Consider the following 19885-nt stretch of genomic DNA (forward strand, 5'->3'; position numbering starts at 1 on the left):
CTGCAGAATCAGCCGGTCCCCTGAGCACTGGTCCGGATATCCTGTTTTAGAGTTACTCCTTTCTCAAGCAGAGTGCTATGTGTGTGTGTGCTAGTAAGCTGTGTGTGTCTCCACAAACACAGACTTTTCACCCTCCTTTGCCCCCCTCTCCAAGCTAGTAGATGAACAGTTGCTGGAGTCTGCTCTGTCCTTTGTGACCTTAAACAGGACATTTAGGGAAGCTGAGCTGAGAGACTTGGAAGCAGCTGTTCAGAAACATGTAAACATGTAAATGTAAAGCAATGCTTTGCTGGGCAATGTATATTTGTTTGATCTGGATTCATTATTGAAAAACGTTTGAGAGTTTAATATTACTTTAAGTGCTCGTTTTTGTCTAGGTGCTACAATAACAACAACAAAAAGTTATACTAACCTGAACCCCGGAGCCGACTTGTTCTTAAACTGGTCCCTGGAGCCTCTCTCCCCCAACTTTCCCCCTCCAACATTTCAATGCTGTAGCGTAGGAGGAGACAGGCTTCAGAGACCAGAGAAGCAGGCAGCCGGCTTGGCGGCTGGGGTGAGTATAACTTTACCTCACTGCAAGGGTTAATAAAAATGTTGCTTGGAGTTCTTATTTAACCTTTGCGTCTGTATTATATGCTTTGCTGGTATATACCTGAGAAAGCTAGAACCCGTGTCAGATTTTTATGTCTTTATATGTTGCAGATTTTGCCTCACTTCCTGTCCAGTAAAACCATTGTCAGCATGACAGGAAGCATGACAGGAAGGATAGCAGTCAAAATCTAACAAGTGTTCTAATCACGGGTGTATCTGCTATAAGGCAAACAAGGCATTTGCCTTGGGCAGCACTTTCGAGGTGGGTGGCAAAAAACACTGCCACCAAATCATTGAGGCACACCTGCCATTACTGGTATCAGCTCAGCAATACTCATATTTGTGAAAATGCCCCTCTACTTTGGAACCGATACCGGCAGTCTAAATTTTCAAATGGAAGTGGCTGCCTGAGGTCCCGCGCTTGCTTGGAAATAGCGCCCCCTGTCAGAAGTTCGATACCGCGTGCGTGCTGCATTCAACGACTGGGAGGTTACACAAAATGTCTTAAACAGGAAGAAGTGGGGCAAATTTAGATGGGGGGCGGGGGGTGAGTTTATTCTTGCCTAGGGCAGCACAAAACCAAAATACACCACTGGTTCTAATCCTTCCACACTCTACCCAAAACTAGAAAATAGGTAGTTGGCTTGTTATACATTTTCATTATATATGTCTGGAATGTTATGGCTGAAATGTATTTTTTTCTGAAACCAACAAATAAGAGGATTTTGTTTTGTTTTTCTTTAAACTGAATATTAGACGGTTTTACTTCACACCAGCGAAATGTTTATGCATCTTGCGTTTGCCACTTCCTTCTCCCCAACACTGACCTGGCAATCTCTTGGTGATAATCGTAGTCCTCATCTTCTTCCACCCAGTCCAGCGCCCCTGTTGTTGGGTTAACACGACCACAGAAAACCATGGCTGAGGGAGTGTTCACCTTGGAGTGTTACTGCAGCAAAAAACCTGGAAAACAACAATTCTATGTCAGTTCTCAGTTCAGCTAATCAGTCAGGTGTAATGTATTAACCACTTAAAGACCAGGGTGTTTACACCCCCTTCCTGGCCAGGCCATTTTTCAGTGTTCAACCCTGAGGTACTTTGACTGACGTTTATTCCGTCATGCAACGCTGTACTGAAATTATTTTTATACCATTGTTTGGGGACAGATAGAGCTTTCTTTTGGTGGTGTGCTCGCGAAATCGACCACACCCAAAATTGGCCATAGCTGACACTTTAAAAGCTTTTACCGCTCATCAGTTTAATGTTATCAGTGAATAATGGCCCTAGAATTATTGCTCTCATTCCGACATTCGCGGCTATATGCAACATGTGCGGCAATAGGCGGAATCGTTGTTTTCGCACGTTGGCACACCCGATGCATGTTTGCATGTGTATGTGTGTGGGGCGGGGGACTTTAAAAAAAATTGTGTTATTTTACTTTTTTTTTTTTTACACTTAACTTTATTGCTATAACATAGGGGACTAAGAAATCCCGTATGCGCTAGCCAATTCACATGACAGGTCCTATTTATGGAGACATCAGGGGTCTCTAAGACCCCTAATTTCACCTAGGGACCCCCAGAGAAGCTGATGAAGCAGAGTCCTGCTTCATCAGCTTCTCACCGGTGTTCTGTACCGGAGAGGGACACTGAATGCAGAAAGTGATATAATATACATCACCTCCTGCATTAGGGGACCGAGAAGAGATCAAAGGGAGATCTTAAGACACCCTCCCGCTCCTACAAGACTACCGTGCGGCTGTTCAGGAGGTTAAAGGAGAAGTCACAGCTCTCTGCAGGGATTCCCCTAGCACTCATTGGAAGGACAGACAGGGGAGGGGGCAGGTACGGCTGGCTCTAACTCTAGAGAGGCAGAGTCAGCTGTCAATCAGGCAGTGGGGTGGATCCAACAATATTGCTGGAATCTTTCCCATCTGCAGTATGGCTCTGTCAGCATATAGCCCTATATGCTGAGTTTGGGTCACAGGAGGACATAGTAATTGTCTTCCTGTTACCCAAAAGAGAACTAAAGCAACAAAAAAAGGTTTCATCCAGCTTAGATTAATTAATAGTCCTGTTGGTCTACCAAGTCCTAATAATTGGGACTGGTAACCCCCCCCCAGCACAATAACTTTAAATCTCAGCACCAGGAAGATAGAAAAAGCACAGATTCATGCATCTCTGTTAATACACCATGAAATGCATTGTTTAAATGCAAGCAATGCGAGTACCTGAAGCTGACTTGGTGTCAGTCTCTTGCAGTCCCAGTACAGTACAGCTCCTTGAGGGTGCTACAATGCAATGAGCATGATGAGAGGAGAAGAGAGCAGAGTGACAGACAAATGCTGCAGCTCTGGGGTCGCCTCCTAGGTACCAGCACTTTCTACCTGACAGCTGATTCTTTGTTTATATATAATGAGAGTTCCATTGAAAGCAGAGACTGCCACTAAACTGGTACATTTCTATTACACTCTATTTATCTCGGTGCAGAACACGTTTAAACACTCATAAGCCTTTCCATTGTGTCATTGATACCGGCTAGAGGAATCAGAAGTTGATTATTCACATACCTCAGTCCTTCACAGCGCTGAGTTACTTGAGCTCCCCATCTTCCCACAATCCCCGGCACAGGAAGCACGTGTATGTGCCACACACAACATGGCCGCGCCCGCAGGTCTGGGGCTGTGACGTCATTACCCTGCGTCTGACAGAAGTTGCCATGGAAGCTGCGGTGCTGCGAGTGAAGCGGAAAAGGGGAGCAGACCCGGCCGAGGCTCTGCTCATCAGCTGTAAGAGGTCCCGGACCGAGGAGGAGGCGGAGGAGGACCCCGGCCGGGTCAGCAGGCAGCTCTTCAGGCTAGCTGCCACTGTCACCTCCCAGGTAAGTGTAGGGCGGCCTGCTGGAGACATGACTGCTCAGCTCCTGTTCTCTTAAGAAACAGTGATGGAAACAAAGACCACTGGGGAGTGCACAAGCAGAGCAGGGGGGCCCGGCCGAGTATTGGGAGACTGCCTAAACTCCCCCTATCAATGGTCCTGGGTTCACTCATTACAGGCTGCCTGCAGAAAACTATGAGGGGTAGGAGACAAGACCAGTCACCCTTCCTAAGAAGAGAGAGCTGCAATGCCTGGTCTTCATCACAGGAAGCTCCTGTTCAGAGGCAGAGGGTTACACTGGATAACTGCACATTTTGGTCGGATATCCCACAAACTCCCAGAAACTTAAGATTGTGCATTACCGCATTGCCCTGTCATATATATTTTAACGTGGGCATTATATGTGCGCTGAGAACGGAACCTTCTCATGTTAGTGGTCAGGAATCTTGTATCCATCACCCAAGCCGTGTATATAGAACTCCAAGTTACAGCAGTCTCAGGGTTGGATTTAGTAACTATTAGACTGGGGCAGATCCATTCAGGAGATCCAGGCAGTGCTTTGCTTGCTGGCAGATCACAGTACTGTAACGATACAGTTATTGAATACAAAAGGTCAGCCCAGATGACCAGGCCGTTCCAGTAGATTTATTGATCCTTTGTAAAGTTATCCACCATAATCCTACGGAACATACTGGAGCATCCCTTTAAGCTGGGGGTCATGGATTACACAAATTCTGGGGTTACATGATTAATTAGACTTAGAGCCTTACCTGTATTTAGCTGTGTAATCATCAGTCTGTTTTTAATGTATGAAGCTGTAAAAGTCATGACACACTGGTGAAACTGCTGCTGGCGGCACCTCAACTGCTGCTGGCGGCAACTCATCAGCAACAGGATTGCTGAAGAGAGTGCTCACCCACACCTATGGCATTACCCCCTTGCTAGCTGAAATTTTGCAGATTCTCATCTGCCAACAAAGAAGGAGCGCCATCTTGTTGCAGGTGGATCCCTCCAGCTAAGTAAGGTTCATGTTTTACAAATGTTTACCTTGTGTGTGTTTTATGTCTTTTTTAGGACGAACCTATTCAGAAGTATGTACACGAGGCTCTGTCCCGTGACCGTGCTGCCCAGGCATTTAATCCCACCCTAGGGAGCTTACACCGAGTCCAAAAAGACCTTCGAGCTGTGAAAGAGACAGAACGCCAAGAAAGCAGATACCGCTTAATATCTAATCTCCGCCCAAAATGTGATGATGAGAGCGGTGCAAGAAACGGTCAACCTGCCAGCCCAGTGACAGACCAGACGCCTGTACCAGGGAAGGTGGAGGCCGCTGCGTGTGGAGATCCAGACTCCCCAATCAATGCCGTAGGCAGCTTCCAAGTCTTTGACATGGTGCATGAGGAAACAGAAAAGGAAGAGGTTGATTTGAAGGTCAGTATTTGTTTAGCTAGTTAAAATATGTTTCCGTTTTGAATGTGAGGGGCTCGCTAATTCATTTCTATCACCTTTTAGTGTTCCATTAGGAGAATGTCAGGGTTTGTCTGGAAAACTAGGAAGACTATAATGCAGCCTTTCCCAACCATGGATCCTGCAGGGGTTGCTGGGGGGGTCCTTTAGCAATCATCAGTTTATGCTTCTCAGATAAGCTACCACTGACACCAGTGATCTTTTCAGCTATTTATAAGGTGGCCGCTGTCCACCGGCGCAGGGAGCCGCCTTCGGGCTGTCCACCGGCGCAGGGAGCCGCCTTCGGGCTGTCCACCGGCGCAGGGAGCCGCCTTCGGGCTGTCCACCGGCGCAGGGAGCCGCCTTCGGGCTGTCCACCGGCGCAGGGAGCCGCCTTCGGGCTGTCCACCGGCGCAGGGAGCCGCCTTCGGGCTGTCCACCGGCGCAGGGAGCCGCCTTCGGGCTGTCCACCGGCGCAGGGAGCCGCCTTCGGGCTGTCCACCGGCGCAGGGAGCCGCCTTCGGGCTGTCCACCGGCGCAGGGAGCCGCCTTCGGGCTGTCCACCGGCGCAGGGAGCCGCCTTCGGGCTGTCCACCGGCGCAGGGAGCCGCCTTCGGGCTGTCCACCGGCGCAGGGAGCCGCCTTCGGGCTGTCCACCGGCGCAGGGAGCCGCCTTCGGGCTGTCCACCGGCGCAGGGAGCCGCCTTCGGGCTGTCCACCGGCGCAGGGAGCCGCCTTCGGGCTGTCCACCGGCGCAGGGAGCCGCCTTCGGGCTGTCCACCGGCGCAGGGAGCCGCCTTCGGGCTGTCCACCGGCGCAGGGAGCCGCCTTCGGGCTGTCCACCGGCGCAGGGAGCCGCCTTCGGGCTGTCCACCGGCGCAGGGAGCCGCCTTCGGGCTGTCCACCGGCGCAGGGAGCCGCCTTCGGGCTGTCCACCGGCGCAGGGAGCCGCCTTCGGGCTGTCCACCGGCGCAGGGAGCCGCCTTCGGGCTGTCCACCGGCGCAGGGAGCCGCCTTCGGGCTGTCCACCGGCGCAGGGAGCCGCCTTCGGGCTGTCCACCGGCGCAGGGAGCCGCCTTCGGGCTGTCCACCGGCGCAGGGAGCCGCCTTCGGGCTGTCCACCGGCGCAGGGAGCCGCCTTCGGGCTGTCCACCGGCGCAGGGAGCCGCCTTCGGGCTGTCCACCGGCGCAGGGAGCCGCCTTCGGGCTGTCCACCGGCGCAGGGAGCCGCCTTCGGGCTGTCCACCGGCGCAGGGAGCCGCCTTCGGGCTGTCCACCGGCGCAGGGAGCCGCCTTCGGGCTGTCCACCGGCGCAGGGAGCCGCCTTCGGGCTGTCCACCGGCGCAGGGAGCCGCCTTCGGGCTGTCCACCGGCGCAGGGAGCCGCCTTCGGGCTGTCCACCGGCGCAGGGAGCCGCCTTCGGGCTGTCCACCGGCGCAGGGAGCCGCCTTCGGGCTGTCCACCGGCGCAGGGAGCCGCCTTCGGGCTGTCCACCGGCGCAGGGAGCCGCCTTCGGGCTGTCCACCGGCGCAGGGAGCCGCCTTCGGGCTGTCCACCGGCGCAGGGAGCCGCCTTCGGGCTGTCCACCGGCGCAGGGAGCCGCCTTCGGGCTGTCCACCGGCGCAGGGAGCCGCCTTCGGGCTGTCCACCGGCGCAGGGAGCCGCCTTCGGGCTGTCCACCGGCGCAGGGAGCCGCCTTCGGGCTGTCCACCGGCGCAGGGAGCCGCCTTCGGGCTGTCCACCGGCGCAGGGAGCCGCCTTCGGGCTGTCCACCGGCGCAGGGAGCCGCCTTCGGGCTGTCCACCGGCGCAGGGAGCCGCCTTCGGGCTGTCCACCGGCGCAGGGAGCCGCCTTCGGGCTGTCCACCGGCGCAGGGAGCCGCCTTCGGGCTGTCCACCGGCGCAGGGAGCCGCCTTCGGGCTGTCCACCGGCGCAGGGAGCCGCCTTCGGGCTGTCCACCGGCGCAGGGAGCCGCCTTCGGGCTGTCCACCGGCGCAGGGAGCCGCCTTCGGGCTGTCCACCGGCGCAGGGAGCCGCCTTCGGGCTGTCCACCGGCGCAGGGAGCCGCCTTCGGGCTGTCCACCGGCGCAGGGAGCCGCCTTCGGGCTGTCCACCGGCGCAGGGAGCCGCCTTCGGGCTGTCCACCGGCGCAGGGAGCCGCCTTCGGGCTGTCCACCGGCGCAGGGAGCCGCCTTCGGGCTGTCCACCGGCGCAGGGAGCCGCCTTCGGGCTGTCCACCGGCGCAGGGAGCCGCCTTCGGGCTGTCCACCGGCGCAGGGAGCCGCCTTCGGGCTGTCCACCGGCGCAGGGAGCCGCCTTCGGGCTGTCCACCGGCGCAGGGAGCCGCCTTCGGGCTGTCCACCGGCGCAGGGAGCCGCCTTCGGGCTGTCCACCGGCGCAGGGAGCCGCCTTCGGGCTGTCCACCGGCGCAGGGAGCCGCCTTCGGGCTGTCCACCGGCGCAGGGAGCCGCCTTCGGGCTGTCCACCGGCGCAGGGAGCCGCCTTCGGGCTGTCCACCGGCGCAGGGAGCCGCCTTCGGGCTGTCCACCGGCGCAGGGAGCCGCCTTCGGGCTGTCCACCGGCGCAGGGAGCCGCCTTCGGGCTGTCCACCGGCGCAGGGAGCCGCCTTCGGGCTGTCCACCGGCGCAGGGAGCCGCCTTCGGGCTGTCCACCGGCGCAGGGAGCCGCCTTCGGGCTGTCCACCGGCGCAGGGAGCCGCCTTCGGGCTGTCCACCGGCGCAGGGAGCCGCCTTCGGGCTGTCCACCGGCGCAGGGAGCCGCCTTCGGGCTGTCCACCGGCGCAGGGAGCCGCCTTCGGGCTGTCCACCGGCGCAGGGAGCCGCCTTCGGGCTGTCCACCGGCGCAGGGAGCCGCCTTCGGGCTGTCCACCGGCGCAGGGAGCCGCCTTCGGGCTGTCCACCGGCGCAGGGAGCCGCCTTCGGGCTGTCCACCGGCGCAGGGAGCCGCCTTCGGGCTGTCCACCGGCGCAGGGAGCCGCCTTCGGGCTGTCCACCGGCGCAGGGAGCCGCCTTCGGGCTGTCCACCGGCGCAGGGAGCCGCCTTCGGGCTGTCCACCGGCGCAGGGAGCCGCCTTCGGGCTGTCCACCGGCGCAGGGAGCCGCCTTCGGGCTGTCCACCGGCGCAGGGAGCCGCCTTCGGGCTGTCCACCGGCGCAGGGAGCCGCCTTCGGGCTGTCCACCGGCGCAGGGAGCCGCCTTCGGGCTGTCCACCGGCGCAGGGAGCCGCCTTCGGGCTGTCCACCGGCGCAGGGAGCCGCCTTCGGGCTGTCCACCGGCGCAGGGAGCCGCCTTCGGGCTGTCCACCGGCGCAGGGAGCCGCCTTCGGGCTGTCCACCGGCGCAGGGAGCCGCCTTCGGGCTGTCCACCGGCGCAGGGAGCCGCCTTCGGGCTGTCCACCGGCGCAGGGAGCCGCCTTCGGGCTGTCCACCGGCGCAGGGAGCCGCCTTCGGGCTGTCCACCGGCGCAGGGAGCCGCCTTCGGGCTGTCCACCGGCGCAGGGAGCCGCCTTCGGGCTGTCCACCGGCGCAGGGAGCCGCCTTCGGGCTGTCCACCGGCGCAGGGAGCCGCCTTCGGGCTGTCCACCGGCGCAGGGAGCCGCCTTCGGGCTGTCCACCGGCGCAGGGAGCCGCCTTCGGGCTGTCCACCGGCGCAGGGAGCCGCCTTCGGGCTGTCCACCGGCGCAGGGAGCCGCCTTCGGGCTGTCCACCGGCGCAGGGAGCCGCCTTCGGGCTGTCCACCGGCGCAGGGAGCCGCCTTCGGGCTGTCCACCGGCGCAGGGAGCCGCCTTCGGGCTGTCCACCGGCGCAGGGAGCCGCCTTCGGGCTGTCCACCGGCGCAGGGAGCCGCCTTCGGGCTGTCCACCGGCGCAGGGAGCCGCCTTCGGGCTGTCCACCGGCGCAGGGAGCCGCCTTCGGGCTGTCCACCGGCGCAGGGAGCCGCCTTCGGGCTGTCCACCGGCGCAGGGAGCCGCCTTCGGGCTGTCCACCGGCGCAGGGAGCCGCCTTCGGGCTGTCCACCGGCGCAGGGAGCCGCCTTCGGGCTGTCCACCGGCGCAGGGAGCCGCCTTCGGGCTGTCCACCGGCGCAGGGAGCCGCCTTCGGGCTGTCCACCGGCGCAGGGAGCCGCCTTCGGGCTGTCCACCGGCGCAGGGAGCCGCCTTCGGGCTGTCCACCGGCGCAGGGAGCCGCCTTCGGGCTGTCCACCGGCGCAGGGAGCCGCCTTCGGGCTGTCCACCGGCGCAGGGAGCCGCCTTCGGGCTGTCCACCGGCGCAGGGAGCCGCCTTCGGGCTGTCCACCGGCGCAGGGAGCCGCCTTCGGGCTGTCCACCGGCGCAGGGAGCCGCCTTCGGGCTGTCCACCGGCGCAGGGAGCCGCCTTCGGGCTGTCCACCGGCGCAGGGAGCCGCCTTCGGGCTGTCCACCGGCGCAGGGAGCCGCCTTCGGGCTGTCCACCGGCGCAGGGAGCCGCCTTCGGGCTGTCCACCGGCGCAGGGAGCCGCCTTCGGGCTGTCCACCGGCGCAGGGAGCCGCCTTCGGGCTGTCCACCGGCGCAGGGAGCCGCCTTCGGGCTGTCCACCGGCGCAGGGAGCCGCCTTCGGGCTGTCCACCGGCGCAGGGAGCCGCCTTCGGGCTGTCCACCGGCGCAGGGAGCCGCCTTCGGGCTGTCCACCGGCGCAGGGAGCCGCCTTCGGGCTGTCCACCGGCGCAGGGAGCCGCCTTCGGGCTGTCCACCGGCGCAGGGAGCCGCCTTCGGGCTGTCCACCGGCGCAGGGAGCCGCCTTCGGGCTGTCCACCGGCGCAGGGAGCCGCCTTCGGGCTGTCCACCGGCGCAGGGAGCCGCCTTCGGGCTGTCCACCGGCGCAGGGAGCCGCCTTCGGGCTGTCCACCGGCGCAGGGAGCCGCCTTCGGGCTGTCCACCGGCGCAGGGAGCCGCCTTCGGGCTGTCCACCGGCGCAGGGAGCCGCCTTCGGGCTGTCCACCGGCGCAGGGAGCCGCCTTCGGGCTGTCCACCGGCGCAGGGAGCCGCCTTCGGGCTGTCCACCGGCGCAGGGAGCCGCCTTCGGGCTGTCCACCGGCGCAGGGAGCCGCCTTCGGGCTGTCCACCGGCGCAGGGAGCCGCCTTCGGGCTGTCCACCGGCGCAGGGAGCCGCCTTCGGGCTGTCCACCGGCGCAGGGAGCCGCCTTCGGGCTGTCCACCGGCGCAGGGAGCCGCCTTCGGGCTGTCCACCGGCGCAGGGAGCCGCCTTCGGGCTGTCCACCGGCGCAGGGAGCCGCCTTCGGGCTGTCCACCGGCGCAGGGAGCCGCCTTCGGGCTGTCCACCGGCGCAGGGAGCCGCCTTCGGGCTGTCCACCGGCGCAGGGAGCCGCCTTCGGGCTGTCCACCGGCGCAGGGAGCCGCCTTCGGGCTGTCCACCGGCGCAGGGAGCCGCCTTCGGGCTGTCCACCGGCGCAGGGAGCCGCCTTCGGGCTGTCCACCGGCGCAGGGAGCCGCCTTCGGGCTGTCCACCGGCGCAGGGAGCCGCCTTCGGGCTGTCCACCGGCGCAGGGAGCCGCCTTCGGGCTGTCCACCGGCGCAGGGAGCCGCCTTCGGGCTGTCCACCGGCGCAGGGAGCCGCCTTCGGGCTGTCCACCGGCGCAGGGAGCCGCCTTCGGGCTGTCCACCGGCGCAGGGAGCCGCCTTCGGGCTGTCCACCGGCGCAGGGAGCCGCCTTCGGGCTGTCCACCGGCGCAGGGAGCCGCCTTCGGGCTGTCCACCGGCGCAGGGAGCCGCCTTCGGGCTGTCCACCGGCGCAGGGAGCCGCCTTCGGGCTGTCCACCGGCGCAGGGAGCCGCCTTCGGGCTGTCCACCGGCGCAGGGAGCCGCCTTCGGGCTGTCCACCGGCGCAGGGAGCCGCCTTCGGGCTGTCCACCGGCGCAGGGAGCCGCCTTCGGGCTGTCCACCGGCGCAGGGAGCCGCCTTCGGGCTGTCCACCGGCGCAGGGAGCCGCCTTCGGGCTGTCCACCGGCGCAGGGAGCCGCCTTCGGGCTGTCCACCGGCGCAGGGAGCCGCCTTCGGGCTGTCCACCGGCGCAGGGAGCCGCCTTCGGGCTGTCCACCGGCGCAGGGAGCCGCCTTCGGGCTGTCCACCGGCGCAGGGAGCCGCCTTCGGGCTGTCCACCGGCGCAGGGAGCCGCCTTCGGGCTGTCCACCGGCGCAGGGAGCCGCCTTCGGGCTGTCCACCGGCGCAGGGAGCCGCCTTCGGGCTGTCCACCGGCGCAGGGAGCCGCCTTCGGGCTGTCCACCGGCGCAGGGAGCCGCCTTCGGGCTGTCCACCGGCGCAGGGAGCCGCCTTCGGGCTGTCCACCGGCGCAGGGAGCCGCCTTCGGGCTGTCCACCGGCGCAGGGAGCCGCCTTCGGGCTGTCCACCGGCGCAGGGAGCCGCCTTCGGGCTGTCCACCGGCGCAGGGAGCCGCCTTCGGGCTGTCCACCGGCGCAGGGAGCCGCCTTCGGGCTGTCCACCGGCGCAGGGAGCCGCCTTCGGGCTGTCCACCGGCGCAGGGAGCCGCCTTCGGGCTGTCCACCGGCGCAGGGAGCCGCCTTCGGGCTGTCCACCGGCGCAGGGAGCCGCCTTCGGGCTGTCCACCGGCGCAGGGAGCCGCCTTCGGGCTGTCCACCGGCGCAGGGAGCCGCCTTCGGGCTGTCCACCGGCGCAGGGAGCCGCCTTCGGGCTGTCCACCGGCGCAGGGAGCCGCCTTCGGGCTGTCCACCGGCGCAGGGAGCCGCCTTCGGGCTGTCCACCGGCGCAGGGAGCCGCCTTCGGGCTGTCCACCGGCGCAGGGAGCCGCCTTCGGGCTGTCCACCGGCGCAGGGAGCCGCCTTCGGGCTGTCCACCGGCGCAGGGAGCCGCCTTCGGGCTGTCCACCGGCGCAGGGAGCCGCCTTCGGGCTGTCCACCGGCGCAGGGAGCCGCCTTCGGGCTGTCCACCGGCGCAGGGAGCCGCCTTCGGGCTGTCCACCGGCGCAGGGAGCCGCCTTCGGGCTGTCCACAGTCCACCGCCTGTGCCTAGACACAGGCGAGCACTTAACACTTACAGTGCTGGGGTAGTCCCGCTGCAAGGGTTAAGAAAGTTTTCCTGGAGTTCTTCTTTAAGGTTTGTTACTTCCGTGTTTTGTTTTTTTTTTCTTCAGGAATGAAAATAACTTTGCGGCCCCATGTAATCTAACATCTGAGCAGATTTGTGGGACTTGGTTATATGTCATTATTCTGTGTTATGGAAGGGATATGACTGTACCATTTTGGTGATGGCAATATGCAATGTGTCTTTCTAATTGATTTTAGAAAAGCGACCCTGAAACCATCACGTGCAATTCTGTGGAGATGATTCGGGAGCACCTGACTGTTTCTGATGAGGGACTTGGCTCCGAGCACAGGGAGAACCCAGATGAATTTGTGTATGACATATATTATGCAGAATCCGCTCCACAGATCTGGATCCAGGACATCCTGTCTGTCCAGCCATACTCCCAGCAGCAGGAGGAACTGGTAAGAAATGTACAATATTAAAGGACTCCGTCATAAGCTATGCTTATAAATTGTACCTTTAGTGCAGCTACCTTTTAACTGAGCTTCACTTCACTGTGAGGCCCACTAGAAACCACACTAGAACTAGAAACCACACAGGTGACACTGAAGTCATCTTTTCCCCAATCATCTTCCAGGACAGCAACCTGAGAGATGATTGGTTCCACCTTCTACAGGAAACACAATTCGCAAAGCAGTTAAAAGCCCCTCCCATTCCCCTTGTACCTCCAGTTTAGATTGTGTTTCCTACCGTCCAGGACCACATCACGTCTGTTCTTTTTTTCCTGACCGGTTGGCTTTGAGGTCATGCCCTGTCCTCTCCTCTTGCTTGAAGCAGGTAAAATTGGAAGGGGCTTGTGAGCGGCGTCTGGCATGCTGAACAGCATTTGAAGCGCAGGCAGTGGGCGGGGATGTGTTTCCTGTGCGTTCCAAGCCTCGGCTTTGAATGCTTGATGTCAACTTCAGCCGCGACCGCTTACCTCACTTCTACTGCGAATTCTCTGCAGTTTGGAGCACTGGACGCCGCTATGCACGTGGGCCCCAATACCAGAACAGTCTGAAGGGGAGATTACCGCTAGCGCTGCCCAATGGAGGAGGAAGGCAAGCCAGCGGTGACTGCTCCCAGGGTTAAACCTGTGGTAAGTGAAGCTTTCCGTTTATTTGTGCACTGTTACCTGGGACATTATGAGGTGAATAACTTGAGGACTTCTACAAAATGTCAGCATGCATTCCAGTGAAACAGCCATCGAACTTTGCATCCTTCCACGTTATAATATCCCTTTTACATTAACCCTTTCATGTTGCCAAAGTGACTTTGGCCTCCTTTTGGGTTGGTTCACACTATAGGCAGTGCGTTCCAGTCAGAATCGGGCCGGAAGGCACTTCCCGCATTGCAGCCGGCTCACTTTTTTGCCGGGCGTTCCGGCGCAGTGCGATCAAAATGCTGCAAGCACTATTCTGCACCGATTCTGACCGGGACGCCCTGCCTATGGTGTGAACCAACCCTTTAAGTTTGACTCTTTCACAGCAGTGAATTGTCTCAGTCTGATTAGTGAGTTGCGGACTTTCATCCCGTAACTACTTATGAAAGATTGTTCTGTAGCTTTACCTTCCTCATTTCAATCTGACACTTTATCTGCAGTGTCAGGTCAGAAGCCATCTGAAGTTTGACATTTGCTGCCTGCATGGAAAATGTGAGACTTCAAGTGACCTGTGACCCTCTTGATTGCTTCAGCATTGGCAGCGCTCATATTTCCAAACTGTTCCTGTGCACAATCATTTGTACAATAGGCTGATTTACAATAATCTATCATTGAATATGAAGTCAAATGACAGTTGTGCTCCCTGTCGGTTCTAATGCAGATGCCTGAAGATCCTGAGCCAGAGGAAGTCTATGATGATGAGGATGATGAGAATGAGGAAAGCAACTGGAGAAATGATTATCCCGATGAAGATGATGAGAATGACAGTGACAGGGAGGAGAGATACATGGGTAATTGGCATTGATCTTATTATTAGCGAGCTATAACTGGTATACAAAAGCTATAAATACCAAATGAGAGAGAGTGGTTTTTCTGCTCCGCAGGGCTTCATTAGAGAGATTTCCTGTTACTAGCCATCCTGGTGACGAAGCTTCCACCAGACAGGAAGGAAACATTTGCAACAGAGATACAGAAATAAAAAGCTGACCGAGAGTCTAGCTTTTCCCTACTAGAAGAGAAGCATTTTTTGTCTGTTTTGCTGTGCAGATTTCCCCATGCTTCCTGTCTGATAAAAACATTGTCACAAAACAGGAAGTGAGGAAAATATAACAGGACCCCTAAAAGGTGTTCCAATCCTTCCCCACTCTGCCCAAAACTAAACTGGCTGGACATGCACTTTGCATCCTGGGTAAATAGAATTTTCAGAAGCTTTTATTGGGATCCATTCCTAATGGTACCCTTTTATGGATTGGGATGATTATTCTCTGAGATTCCCAGCTTGTTTGGTATACTTCACTTCTTAACCACTTGGTGACCGGGGTGTTAAAACTCCCTTCCTGGCCAGGCCATTTTTCAGTATTCAGCGCTGAGGTACTTTGACTGACATTTATTACAGTCATGGAACGTCGTACTGAAATGAAACGTATATCATTTTGTGGGGACATATAGAGCTTTCTTTTGGAGGTATTTAATCACCACTGAGGGTTTTTATTTTTTTACTATAGTAAGGAAAAATTACCAAACACATTGTAAAAAAACAAACCAGTTTTCACTACGTCATTATGAAACATTTATTGTTACCCAATTTTTTGCTAAATATAAAAGATGGGGGTCACGTCGGGTGACTAGACGCCATATGTGTCAAGCCTTTAAGGAGAACTATTAGGTGAGTGATTTACACTCTTCCTCATAATTAGAGCCGACCTGAGACATTGAAACTGTCACACGTCGGCTCTATAGATCGTAAAGTGAGCGAACACATACCGTCGCTCGCTCACTTCCCGATCATCTTCCTGCAGAAAGAGAGTGGTGACGGTCAGTGACCGCTCCCCGCGGGGATCCCCCACCTCTCCGATCCTCCAGCACTGAGTGGAGGAACGGACAGGGAGGGCACAGCCTCTAGATAGGCAGAGCCTGCTGTCAATCACCCAGGTGGGTGGATCTCGACAGTATTGTCGGGATCCACCCCGGCTGCAGCGCGGCTCTGCGTTGTCAGCATACAGTGGGCAATAGCCAGCTGCGTGAATCTAGACAGTATTGTTGGGATCCGTCCCGACTGCGGCGCTCTCAGTATATAGCGATGGCCCACTATATACTGAAATTTGGGTCACGGGAGGACATCCCATAGTTCTCTTAGGGTCCTCCCGTGACACTAAAGAGAACTATGGGATAGAAAGGTTACCCTATAGTTCTCTTTTAAAATTGCCTGCAAAATCGCAAAAAACTACCATAACCACAATAGGCCATAGGCGATGCTTTAAAACCTTTTTTATCACTCATCAGTCTAGTGTTAACAGTGATTATCGGCACTAGAATTATTGTTCACACTCCGACGTTCACGGTGATATGTAACATGTGAGACACAATTGTCATCTTCCCATGTAGGCGCATCCGACACATGTTTGTATGACGGGGTAGGGGCTTTAAACTTATTTTTACGGGATGCCCTGTAACCTGTGGTTCTGCACAATGGGAATGTTTGTTTAAGAATCATTTCAAATTCGGCTTAACCAAATACTTACTGAAGACAATTGGGAAGCTCTTCTCAATATATGGTCTAAATAAATGCCACGGCCTGCTCGTGGTATTTTCAAATAATAGGCCTATTTGACCTATTCTAAGTACAAAAAGAACATCGGTGGGAGGACAAATGAAGTTCTATCTTCAAAGCTGAGCTGTACTAAGAAACTGTATAGCTCATTCATTTGTCTGCTGTGCCACATTTAAGGGTGTAACAAAACAATGTTCAGAGGCAGTCATAATGACCACAAGCATGTTATCCAGCTACTACACATTATATTGGTTCTATGATTTCATTTCTGATCTATGCAAAAGGAACTGAGAGACAAAAGTCACAAAATCTAAGCAATCTATTTAGCAATGACCAGAATCCGTGCTCACTCATCGTCTGATCCTTCAAAAACATCACACATTGACCCTGCTGCTTGAATGCTGCTGAGAGATTGTAGAATTTCTGAGCTTACACCAATGCAGTGCGACAGCAGGCCTTGTTGTTCCAATATCTAAAGGGAAATCAGATTGTCTGCTCTATAACTAGATTTTCTCCTTTATTATTTTGCCATATGGAAAATAAAAGGAAGAATGTCAATGCTTGTTGGAAAAAAAAACACAAAAACATGTTTTTTCAGCAGCGCTTTAACCACCTGATGCCCGGCCGTTGGAATGAAATGGCTTCCTGGATGCGGGTGGGCGATTTTAAACGTCCTTGTGCCAGACTGTATATTAAACAGCCAGCGATGCTTGTTTGCATACAAACGTTCGAGCATCTTTAGAGCCGCCCGATCGCTTGTATGCTGTCTCCAAAAGGTGCGCCTCCCCTCCACCGTTCCTGGGCTCCGCTGTGCCCGGGCGGGCCTGGGACTAGCATGGCAGCTCTGTGACCAGACATCGGAGGGAGATCAGCACGCGATCTCCCGCTCATCTCCCCTCCGATGTCTGAATGCAGAAGTGATGTAAATTACATCACTTCTGCATTCAACTGTTATTCTCTGGCTACAGAAGTCAGAGAGAAGCTGGTGAAGCAGATCTGTGTTTCATCAGCTTCTTGGGGGGTCTCTAGGTGACATTAGAGGTCTTAGAGACCCCTGATGTCTTCATGAAGGCGACCCGTCACTGTAAATTTGCTATCACATTGGGGGCTTCTATACAGTTAAGTGTAAAAAAATTCAAGTCAAATTCAAAAAAAAAAAAAATTAAACACACAGAAAAAACAATGACTAAGATTGCTAGGAACAAGAAGAGAGGAATGAAGGTATACTGTTTGTACAGGGGTGGACACATTTGTTGGTACCCTCACAACTCATTGCAACAATGCTTCATTGCTCCTGAGATGTGATGAAATGACAGCAATTGTAATATGTATAGCAAATTTACCAATCAATCTACATGCCTTTTGGTATGTCATCAAGAAAAGCAAAGAAAGTGTGAAAAAAAGATACATTACTGCTTATTCTACAAAGATATCCTAAAATGGTCCAGACATATGATGGTACCCCTAGAAAAGGTTATAAAGAATTGGATCAGGGTGATATTTTAAATCGCTCTGCGATGCTAATTATTCTTGTAACCAATCAGTCAGCCCATTTACATGAAGAGAAGTAATCACTCTGCTGTTTGGTCACGTTGTGTGCACCACACTGAATATGAACCAGAGGAAAGATTTAAAGCGGACCTTTACCCATAGCGTTAAAATAACCACAAAGGCATGTGTGCATTGCTTTGACAAACAGGTCATTCAAAGCAAGAAGTGAATGCTCTGCAAGTGTAAGTATTTCAAAATCACAGAATGAAGGGTGCCAATTACTTTTTGGCAGTTTGAGGTTACCAAAAAAAAAAATATCGGTACTCTCACCGATACCGAAACACCGGTATTGGTGCATCCCTAATTCTAAGAGACACCACCCCCTATGTGGTTTCTTCCACCAAACCCTACCTAACAACTACAGGCCACAGTAGTGATATAGATGCCACCAGTTGGAACCAAAGTGTGCAGCAGGGGACATAGGCATTTGACACACTCACAATTGTGCCAAAGACAGTTCAGCAGCGGCATCACAAGCCAGTAAACATTGGTGGTGGGAAAGGCGAGTATGAAAAGGCATCTTTTAAATACAGTTTTTTTTCTTCTGCTCCAGTTGGGCTGTACCCGAGTTGCTTCTAATGATACTTCAGCAGCTGTGTCGTTCACTTCTAAGACCCCATTCACACTGAGCGACATGGTGAATCGCGCGTTTTTCCGCACGATTCCGTGCTGAGCAGCTTTGAGCTACAATGCGCAATATTGAGCGACAGTGCACATTTCATCGCGCTACGTAGCGTGACTTTTTGGAGGGACTTAATCGCTGCTACATTGAGCTGTAACCAATCAACAGTGGTCTTGATGTGACATCTTTCTTTCCTTCCATTTTGCAGTGCAAAAGTGACCCTTCTGTAGCGCGATATCGCGTGACAAGGTCGTGCAATATCGCCGGTAATGCGCTACTCTATTGAGTCTATTGGAGCCGAATCGCGCGACATCCGCCGAAAAAAGGTTCATGTACGAGCTACAGGCGACATTGAGCTGTGAGATGTGAGTAGCTCCATTGAAATGCATTGGACAAGCTACATAGAGCGATATAGCGCGGAAATATGCGCGATTTCGGAGCGGAAATCGCGCGACAAACCACTCAGTGTGAACGGGGGTCTAAAGCTTGGTGTTTAGCCATCATTTCCTGTTGCTCCCCATAGTTGGGTTGGCTTCTGCTGCCATTTTATTATGCTTTCTTTGTGCTTCTTCAGGTTATTATGAAGACAGTGAGGAGGATGGACACAGAGGAGACTCCTGGAAGTCCTACAGCCAGAAGGTCATGAGAGAGTTGGACGAGGAAGATGAATGTGACTGAATGTGATGCTCAATGTTTATAGAGGGTCTCTCTCTGATGTGGATGAAGATTAATGGTCTGTTTTTTTAAGACTAAACTCTTTGTAAGTTTTATGTTGTCACTGCAGCTGAATTGCTTTATGGGGAAGATACAATTAGTTGTATTAGTTGATCTTCCTCACGTTTTGACCATTCTTATTTGAAGATTTCCAGAATACCCAAGCATGTGCTTCTTTAATGAAAAAGACAATCACACTGTTATAATTGCACAATGGTTTAAAACCCAACTGCACTTTGTTTACATCAGCTAAATACATTAGCGGTACCTTTTAGGGAAACTGTTGGCTTTGGGCTTGTGTCAATGCAACAGCTTGACATGCTTCGGAGATCATTCAGAATTCATTGACGGGTGTGTTTGACCTCACTTTGACTTGCTTTAAGAGGGTTTTGCATTCTCATAGACTTTTATGGGAATACTAAACTGATTTAGCAGGAGGTGTCAGACCTTTGCAGAGAGACCACTGCTTACACACAGACGGGCTTTAAAAGCCAGTGAAGTGTGATTACAGCTAATGAACACATTGACTCACCAGGTAGTGTGGGATGGTTCCTAATGACAACCCTGGGGGAAGGTGTACCTTAAAATAAACAAGTTGGTAATGGCAGCGCCTATGTTTCTGACTGGACTGGTTTCTTTTAAATCCCAAAAAGCAAACAATACAGGAGATTGTATTTGTGGGTGGGAGGAAGATGTCATCCTAGCCGTCATACAAAGTACATTAGAACTGTTTTAGGAAAATCGTGTTAATGTAAAATCTGAGATGTTGCTAAAGACCAGAGCCATATTTCTGCTTTCATTCTGTAACATGCTCTGGAAATATAGTGTAGATCCTGTTTTCGTCAGCACCGATACTAGTATCGGTATCAGTGCCGATACCGAGTATTTGGGCGGGTACCAATACTTATCACAATATGGAAACTTCCGGTATCAGGAAGCTGGGCGGCGAGTCATTACACGCCGTCCGACTTGCTGGGAAGCCGGCTCCATGCTCCCTCGTCACCAGGGAGCATAGAGGGCGGCTTCACAGCCAATCGGGAAGCCAGACAGCATGTAATGACTCGCCACCCGGCTTCAGTGCCGATACCGAGTATTTGTGCGAGCACTCGCCCAAATGCTCCCAATACTTATCCCAATACCGTAACTTCCGGTATCAGGAAGCTGGGCGGCAGGTCACAACACGCTGTCCAACTTCCTGGCTGGCCTGGAAGCCGGCTCTATGCTCCCTCGTCACCAGGGAGCATGGAGCCAG

The 19885-nt window shown here is 56.2% G+C and overlaps 2 protein-coding genes across 2 annotated transcripts in view; one reads left to right on the forward strand and one right to left on the reverse strand.

The window, feature by feature from the left end:
- The window catches only part of PRMT7 (protein arginine methyltransferase 7), a 32207-nt gene extending 30654 nt beyond the window's left edge, over positions 1 to 1553 (reverse strand). The window contains exon 1 of the mRNA XM_018566369.1: positions 1422 to 1553. Coding sequence (XP_018421871.1) covers positions 1422 to 1513 — 92 coding nt within the window. The 5' untranslated portion in view covers positions 1514 to 1553. The remainder of the gene's footprint in view (positions 1 to 1421) is intronic.
- A 1750-nt stretch (positions 1554 to 3303) lies between these two features.
- SLC7A6OS (solute carrier family 7 member 6 opposite strand) lies at positions 3304 to 18706 on the forward strand. Its single transcript, XM_018566372.1, has 5 exons — positions 3304 to 3474; positions 4545 to 4901; positions 12252 to 12455; positions 13857 to 13986; positions 18494 to 18706. The coding sequence occupies exons 1-5, from the start codon at positions 3313 to 3315 to the stop codon at positions 18595 to 18597; spliced, it is 957 nt and encodes a 318-aa protein (XP_018421874.1). The 5' UTR covers positions 3304 to 3312; the 3' UTR covers positions 18598 to 18706.
- The last annotated feature ends 1179 nt before the right edge of the window (positions 18707 to 19885 follow it).

Source organism: Nanorana parkeri, unplaced genomic scaffold (genome assembly GCF_000935625.1).
Source record: "Nanorana parkeri isolate BGI_ZX_2015 unplaced genomic scaffold, ASM93562v1 scaffold943, whole genome shotgun sequence".
NCBI classification, from domain to species: domain Eukaryota; kingdom Metazoa; phylum Chordata; class Amphibia; order Anura; family Dicroglossidae; genus Nanorana; species Nanorana parkeri.